The following is an 8992-nucleotide window of genomic DNA, read 5'->3' as shown; positions in this document are numbered from 1 at the left end:
TGCTGACTACGAACTGGTGGGCCCTTATCTCCAGGGGTCGTATCATGGTGAGGGCAGCTGGCGTCAGTCAACTCAGGTGTCCGTCCACCCTTTATGGGTTGGTAAGTAAGCAACACCTAGGGGGGGATAACTGCGATAACTTGTGATGCAGTGACCTTGTATCCCAAACTACTGGATGAAAAATCCAGCATAGGCTCACAGACCTAATGTTATGGAGATGAATGCTGCAGGTAAGAACCTCACAGCATCTGTTCTGACCTTTAACTTTACTTAGTTTCCACCATGGACCTATTTTCCTTCCATGGGCTTATTTTTCCCCATGAACTTATTTCTCTCTTGGATTTATTTTCTCCATAGACTTCTTTCTTTCTTGGATTTATTTTCCCCTTGGACTAATTTCTTTCTTGGATTTATTTTCCATGGACTTATTTCACCCTTGCATTTGTTTTCCCCATGGATTTATTTTCCATGGACTAATTTTCCCTCAAGAACCCGTTTTCTCTGAATGGGAAAGCACGGACTCAACCTATGGACTTGTTTTCTCTCAAGGACCTATTTCCACCATGGAACTATTCTTACCCACTAGACCTATGTTCCTACATGGGCCCATTTCCCAGGAGACATTACCCATGTACGTATTTTCTCACATGGACTTATTCCCACCATGGATTTATGGCTATATGCATCCCATGCAACTCATCTCCCATCGACCTCCATTTCCCACCAGCCACCCATTAACCCCACCCACTCGCCTCCCTGCCCACCCTTCCACTCACCGATTCACCCAACCCCCTACCCACCCACACACCTTAACGACTCTGGTCATTCCATCACACCCACCCTACCCCGCCCTCCCACCCACAACCCCATTACAAAAAGTCATGGGCCATAACACTGTTTCTTCGTAAATTATCATCTCATTTATCTTTTCATCCTTACTTATTTTAAAATTTCATTTGTTCTCACTCTACCAGTTTCGGCTGGAGGACTTAGTGGACAGGGGAGAGCCTTCTTGACTATCCTCGTCTTATTCTAGTACTCTAGTCACTCTGTTATAAGAGCTGCATAGCATGGGCCAACCGGTCTGCTGCAGTTATCCTCTTGTCTTGTATTCTTATGTTCGTCCCACATCGGGACCAACCGCAAGATTGCCCACTTTCCCCAGGAGACAAACACAGAATTCTGGTGTGTTAGCCTGCTGTAGCTGCCACGGTATAGCCGGGTGGAAGCAGGGAAAACAGTATGTACGGGGTATGCTTACCTGTGAAAACTGAAAGTTTGGGGTATCTGGGATAACATTGTATGTACTGTATGGGCAGTTTAGGACAAAAAACTTAACATACTATTTTCCTCTTAAATATCAGATTTCCTGTCAATGAATTCAGAGTAAATATGCAAACGTACAAACAAGTGTTTTGAAGAGTCTGTTCAAAATAATAATAAATTTATCACTGCTTATCATGGCTTATTCACATGGTAATATAGTTTAACTGGAAATGATATATGGCTGGAGGTGGATGTCCACCAGCATTCCCGGGAGGTACATTTGCCATGAGAGTGGTGTGGGGCCAAAAGCTGGTAAGTATGCCCTGCACAATGCATCTAGGAGGAGAACGCAACCACATTTTCAGAATCTGGACTGACATTACTGTGCATACACATCTCTTCTGTGCAACTACAACCAAGCGCTGGGGTGAGGGAGAATACTCTGCAACCCCTGCAGAGCCGTGAAAATAGAAAGAACAGTGTGGCAGAGTATGGTTCCCCACTCTCAGTTCTCAGTCCCAGGCAATGGAGGGGAGGTTTAGGAAGCCTCAGAGCTGGACTCGGGTCTGTAGCTGCCCAGGGACCAGAAAATAGGCAGGTTCATGTGGCCGTGTGGGATGCGAGAAGTGTGAAAAATGACTGTATGAGAGGGAAAATAGTGAATGTGTGAAAGATGAATGTATGAGAGGGAAAATAATGAATGTGTGAAAGAGTAATGTGAGAGAGGGATATTAGTGAATGTGGAAGATTAATGTTAGAGAGGGAAATTAGTGAATGTGTGAAAGATGAATGTAAGAGGAAGAAATTAGTGAATGTATGAAAGATGAATGTAAGAGAGAGATATTAGTGAATGTGGGGCATACACAGTGATGACGTTGTGTGATACGATGATGAGAGTGAGGCGGATGAGTGGGAAGATAATTATGAAGTGTGCAAGATAAGGTTTGTATAAGCTTTGTTGAATAATGAATGTAATAGGCAGGGTTATTTAAGTAGGGCTACACTTGGACGATGTATAAATGGAGATGCTCCGTTGATGAATGATGAATGACGAGGCGAATGAGAGTTTGAAGGCAGGAGGAAGCATGGCAGATCACTACGAAGGGAGATGGATACGATAAACGAATGTACTGAAATGAGTATAACGCTAACACACCCAGTTTCAGCATAAATCCTAAATGCCATCTTACATGCACCGGTGACCAGAGGGACTATAAAAACAAGCAGCCATTTTATCCTCCACTCGTTACGGTACATACTTTTTATTGTTCAAGCCTTAGCCAAGAAACATTAAGAAAATACAGTTTCTCTCCATATTTGAAGAACTCTTAAACGAAATGTCAAGCTGATGATGACAGGGCTGTTCTTCTGAAGATACCAGATTTCCGCTAAGCTAAAATTCCACTCACTGGCAGCACTTGTTGCCATGGGCGGTATTCTAGTACGATTAGGACGCTTTGTAACACCTTTTCCTTATCGATTTGTTTATGATTCTGTTCCGTTGAACTTGTCATGCAAATGCTCTGAGACAACAAAAAAGGACAAAAATACAAAACAAAGGTGACTGGAGAGAAACGAGGCCAGAAAGTGAGCAAGGTGCAAGGCATGGAGGGGGACGTACAGCAGTACAATACAGAACATCGCTTTGTAGTCGTTGAGTTACATTTAATACTTTTGCTCTCTGTAACGCACTGGAGAGGGACGCCTTCATGTTGTGGTACGAATACAGCCTGACCAGGTATAAAAGTGTCCCTGAACTCCCTGTCACCCGAAATAAGAGTAAAAGGTTGCCAGAGAGAGGCAATTTCAGTCTGCAGTCTACCGGGTTCACGTTTCAGATGAAGTTGGGGATACTGCTACTACTACAACTACTACTGCTACTGCTTCTGCTATTACTACTACTACCATCACTACTTCTACTATTACTACCATCACTACTACTACCTTTTTTTTTTAAATCACCTCCATGCATTAGGGAATTATATTGTGAAGATCAATACCAACCTTCCTAATACAGTTCACTATTTGGAGTTGTAATGTGAAGGTTAACACTAACCTACTACTCCTATCACTACTACTACTACTACTACTACTACCATCACTACTACCAATGCTACTACTGCTACTACTACCACTACTGTTACTACTACTGCTACTACTACTACTACTACTATACTACCATCACTACCACTGCTACTACTACTACTACTACTACCACCACCATTACTAACTGCAAGGAATTATGCTTAGATATAAAAATTTCTTGCAATATTGCTTTTATTGTGGAGGAAAATACATATCACCAAAAACATAACATGAAATGAAATGTAATGCAGTGTTGATTAATAATTATAGCCAGACGACTGGAAAAGCAAAACCTGGAACGGCATGGTAAAATATTCATAATTAACCAGTATACAGTAATTCCCGTTGAGAACAGAATCAGCACCAAGTTGCAAACATTCTACATTTGAATATTTAAAAATCATAAAATCCAAAGTATTATATGTGGTTACTCAGTGTGTTGCAACTTCAATTGCATCTTCTTAGCCCAGATGATGTGCAGCCCAGTAGGTGCTCACTATTCTTTCTTCTGCCCTTAAAATACGTCAGCAAGAAATTCTACTGCGCCATCTTTACAGTAAATCCAAAGTTTCTTAAAACGATTATGTGGCCGGATGTTGAGATGGCCATACAAACTCTCCACCTAAGCAAGATGACTCATGATGTTAAAAAATTATTACGTTCTTACTTTCTCACAGTGTTGTCAAACTTCTAACACGTTCTTACAGCTTAAATGTTATGATCTTTCACTCCAAACGAGCATTATTGACTCCTATCTCTTTTAATGTTATGATCTTTTACTCCAGAGAAGCTATATTAACTCCTATTCCCTTTATTGTTATGACATTTTACTCCAAACGAACAACATTGACTCCTGTTCCTTCTGATGTTATGACCTTACACTCCAAGCATGAAATGTTGACTCCTGCTCCTTTTAATGTTTGATCTTTCACTCCAATCGAGGAATATTAAGTCTTATCCTTTTATTGGCTCCTATTCCTCTTCATCTTATGATCTTTCTCTCCAAAAAAGCAATATTTACTCCTATCCCTTTGGCCAGAACCAGGGCTGCACGCTCTTCAGGCAAGGTGCAAAAAATCTACGACTTCTGATCCCTGTCAAAGATGTACTCGCCAAGGCCACTGATCCCGGCACGCTTCAGCTCGGTAATCATGTCGCCAAGCTTCTTTATGGTCTCCACCTGCTCCTCCAAGAAGTCCTCCTCCAGCGTGTTGGTCAAGTGAGGGTCAGCGTTGCGGGAAGCAGTGGCATGGAGGTCAAGCAGGCTCTGAAGAAGAAATTAGTTACTCCCGAAATCCGGTGTCATTTTCTTTTCTTTCTCTTCCAGTTCATTCATGGCACACACACACACACACACACACACACACACACACACACACACACACACACACACACACACACACACACACACACACACAAAGTACAAATGCAAGAAAATTAAATAAGGCTCCATATAATCATTAGTTTCACCAGCAAGATATCATAAGCATATATAACAAAGACAAGTCAACAAGCGATTTATTCATCAATTTTACCAGCAAGATTTCATAACTTTCCATAATATAACAAAGACAAGTCAATGAGCGATTTATTCACCAGTTTTACCAGCAAGATTCCTTAAACATAATAAAGACGACTCAACCAGCTATTTATTCACAAGTTTTACCTGCAAGATTTCATAACTAGTATACCAAAGACGAGTCAACAAGCGATTTATTCACCAACCTGGTTAACCTGTTTCTCAAGATCAAGTGCTGTCTGGAGAGCATCATGAGCATTGCCCCACTCCTGTTTGGACGGGGCCGCCACAGCCTGAAGTACAATCCTGCCTCCACGTTGGTTCTGGTACTGTAAGACCACTTAGTATTAGTATCCTTAGTAAATATTTATTTTTAACAGTACTATTAATATTGTGTACAGTTTTAACCGTACTATTAATATTTAAGTCTTTTTTAGATGGCTGAAGTGAGAGGATGAAAATGGCATGTGTGATTTACGAGCTGTACTGAGAGAGAGAGAGAGAGAGAGAGAGAGAGAGAGAGAGAGAGAGAGAGAAATAGCCATTTTCATTTCTTTACATGACATTCATCCCTGCCTCTAGCTCCTCTGTCTCTACCAAGCATAGTGGAGAAGAATTTGAAGGAAAATCATGTACCACGGGTAGTGATACCAGAATGTTCAGGTATGTTCTGGATGGAGAGTGTGAAGCAAAATTTTCTTGGTTTAAAAAAAAAAAAAATGTTTATGAGTCATGGATCCTTATGGCAAATATTACATACCAGTAATTACAAACTTACCACAGTCCCTGATGATTAGATACTTATCTTCAAATTTACTTGTCATTTTCGCATCAATGTATAAAAATGATCATCAGTGTCAACTACCTTATCCTAGTAGTGTCCCCATGTGTAGACTTACTTTCATCAGTTTCTGAGCATGCTCTCGCTCCTCATCACTGAACTCCTTGAAGATCTTCTTCATACCAGGCAGAGCAACGTCGTCACGGTCGAAGTAGTAACTCTGCAGGTGAGAATGTTTGTTAGTGGACGCTCAGAAGCGTATTGGTCCAGTCTTCAGCAACTGACTTTCAAATATACTAACTATAATATACATTCTTTACCTTTAGCTTACCTAATACTGTACAGCACCAATATTTTACAGACAAGAAGTCAATAAAGTAGACAGTAGTAAGGAATGATCTGTCCCTACGTGCTTAGCCAGTGCTGTGTGGTCTGTTCAACATGCACACGTTTATCCATTGCTGTGGAATACCTTGGCGCCTTTGAACGTCTCAAGGCAATCTTTATTCATTTATATACTATTTTTTTATTTATCTGGCTACCTATTTATCTATTTATTTATTTGGCTACCTATTTATTTATTTACTTATCTGTCTATTTATTTACTTGTCAGTTAGTGTGGGAACTTCTTAGTTTTTTTTTTTTTTTTTTTTTTGACTAGCTATTATCCAGAACATGACCAATGACCATAAATCTCGACTGTGGCCCATGACGATAGAAATAGTAAAGGTAAATAGTAAAATAACAACAACAAATGTGTTGAAGTAAATGACGTACATAATGCCAGTACAAGTGTATCTTTGTGATGATGCACAGAAGAATGAAAGAAAAATCATTCATAATTGGTTAGTGTAACAAAAAATAAATAAATAAATAAATTCAGGATTCAGAAATCACCCTGGATACAAAACTTTATCATTAATGACTGACTACAGAGAAAGGAGTGTCGAAAGAAGCCAAATTTAATTCAAAACGTAGTCATCAGCAAAAATTAAAACCTTGATAAAAAGAATAGATCCTGGGTGCGATATTTCGAGAAAAAAAGAGCATCAACAAAATAGATGAATGAATCGAATCGGATCCAAAAAAAGGGTAGCATAAAGGTTTTGCATCTTTCTTAATTTCCACATCTCTCCTCCTCTACATTTTTTCTCCCTCTCCCCTCCCAGTGTCCTCCCTCCTCTTTCTCTTCCGTCTACCATTTTGCTTTATATTTCTTTCCCCCTCCTCCATCTTGCCTCCCTCTCCTACCCCTTCCCTCACCTCACAGCTACTCGCCACCACCGTCCCATCCATAGAGGTCCCATCCCATCCCCCACTCCTTCCCCCCGTCATTCTCTACTTTTCTTCCCCCACCTTCTCCCTCTCCCTACTCCTCATCACTTTCCTCCTCCTCCCTTTCCCCTATCCCTCCTCCGTTCCTTACCTCTCCATTCGTCTCCTCTTTTCCTCCCCTGACCCTCCAACCCCTTTGCCCTTTCACTCCTTCTTCTCCTCATGTCTTCCTTCCCCCTTTCCTTCCTTCATTTCTTCCCTGTTTCTTACCCTCACCCTCACTCACACTCGCTCCCAACTCACTCACTTCCTACTCACTCGAAAAATGCCCTAGCCGGTTTAATGACCATATCCGCTATTACATAATTATCATCCTTTTATCCATTAACATAAGAGATTCAGCTTACACAACAGTAGGTCCAGTATGAATGAACTGCTGCCACAAGTCTGAATGGAAGATTGAAGTTTTTGTCAAGATTATGATTATTCCAATTCTTTATTCTGAAATCAAGTGCCCTAAGCTATTTAATATATTTCTATAAATGCTAATTAGAGTCGAAACTGTATTTCTTTATACAAAATACAAAGGTGTACGAAAAATGGTGGAAGTGTCTGCTCAAATGGTGCAAGTGTCTGCTTAAATGGTGCAATTGTCAGTTCAAATGGTGCGAGTGTCTGCTCAAATAGTGTAATTGTCAGTTCAAATGGTGTAAGTGTCTGCTCAAATGGTGCAAGTGTCTGTTCAAATGATGCAAGTGTCTGCTCAAATGGTGCAAGTGTCTGTTCAAATGGTGCAAGTGTCTGCTCAATTGGTGCAAGTGTCTGCTCAAATGGTGCAAGTGTCTGCTCAAATGGTGCAAGTGTCTGCTCAAATGGTGCAAGTGTCTGTTCAAATGGTGCAAGTGTCTGCTCAAATGGTGCAAGTGTCTGCTCAAATGGTGCTAGTGTCTGCTCAAATGGTGCAAGTGTCTACTCAAATGGTGCAAGTGTCTGCTCCAACGGTGCAAGTGTCTGCTCTAATGGTGCAAGTGTCTGCTCTAATGGTGCAAGTGTCTGCTCTCACCATGGACAAGTAAACATAGCTGGCATAGAGTTCCAAGTTGATCTGCTTGTTGATGGAGGCTTCACAGTCCTCTTGGTAGTTCATACGGACTTGGCTGGCCATCTTGATGAGTTGGTGAGGAGGTGAGAGGTGAATATGGAAAGACAGGTGAAAAAATAAAGACTATATAGGAAGGGAGTTTAGCAGTGGTTTGGGAGGCTCGTCCACACACTGGTAGCCCGGAGCTTCCTGCTGTCCACACTGTCTTCGCCGCCGAGTTTTATACCCCCTTCCCTCTTGTATCTGCTTACGTAAATGTGCTTTATATGATAAAAATGCTGTCTGCGTCGTTACATGGAAAGATGATACAACAACTGTCGCTGCATTTAGTCTTTTTCCAATTCACTGTATCGATATTGCACCTGCCACCTTCCCAGTTTTTCAGCTTTTGTCTCTCACGCTGAACTTTCCATGCATCAGCCTCCGCCATTCGTACTACTCAACGTAAAAAGGTTAATTAGCAGTTTCTGAAAATCGAAATATGCAACGTAACAGCTGCTAACATTTTCAGACATACGTGATCCGAATTATCAAGGTAAGGAGGAAACATGATTCTCCTATATATTCTAAAATTAGTAATTGAAGAGCACGTAATATGTTTCTTGTGCACGAGAGCGACATATGACTGTCACGTGTGTCTGTGGCCTCGGGCAATAAAGAGTAACGGAAAACGGAAAATCAGTCCTTAAATTATCAATAATTTCACTGCGTATTTTTGTATTGCCATTATTTATTTAACACACTAATCTGGTGGGTGAGAACTGACAAAAAAGATCAATTTCAATCAAGCTTCCCGCATGCTTTGTCTGCAGACGAACATGATTAAATCTTCAGATTTTATGTATATCAGTCATGAAGTATAATGCTGTTCATTTGTAACTAACTGGTCATGCTAGTTTTCCTTTCATCTTTACCTATAAACTTTTAAGTAAAAATTTCTGTGCTACTGGGTTTTCCTTCTCAC

At 40.8% G+C, this 8992-nt stretch overlaps 1 protein-coding gene across 1 annotated transcript; it reads right to left on the bottom strand.

Moving 5' to 3' along the window:
- Nucleotides 1-4429: 4429 nt before the first annotated feature.
- Nucleotides 4430-8207, bottom strand: LOC145414954 (ferritin-like). The gene is made up of 4 exons (XM_080284364.1): nt 7990-8207; nt 5770-5871; nt 5077-5199; nt 4430-4618 (listed from the first exon to the last, which is right to left on the bottom strand). Exons 1-4 carry the CDS (start codon nt 8089-8091, stop codon nt 4430-4432), a joined length of 516 nt encoding a protein of 171 aa, XP_080140490.1. The 5' UTR covers nt 8092-8207.
- Between the last annotated feature and the right edge of the window lie 785 nt (nt 8208-8992).

Source organism: Coenobita brevimanus, chromosome 101 (genome assembly GCF_032717465.1).
Source record: "Coenobita brevimanus isolate Jiangsu-jjx chromosome 101, ASM3271746v2, whole genome shotgun sequence".
Lineage (NCBI taxonomy): Eukaryota > Metazoa > Arthropoda > Malacostraca > Decapoda > Coenobitidae > Coenobita > Coenobita brevimanus.
This window is presented reverse-complemented; position numbering and strand designations above follow the sequence as displayed.

What these genes read in the sequence shown, in the direction of transcription:
- LOC145414954 (XM_080284364.1), bottom strand. Translation starts at nt 8,091, where the DNA reads ATGGCCAGCCAAGTCCGTATGAACTACCAAGAGGACTGTGAAGCCTCC. An exon ending in GCTATGTTTACTTGTCCATG is followed by an intron (nt 5,872 to 7,989) that starts GTGAGAGCAGAC and finishes TCTCACCTGCAG; the next exon opens with AGTTACTACTTCGACCGTGA. An exon ending in TTGAGAAACAGGTTAACCAG is followed by an intron (nt 4,619 to 5,076) that starts GTTGGTGAATAA and finishes TTTCTTCTTCAG; the next exon opens with AGCCTGCTTGACCTCCATGC.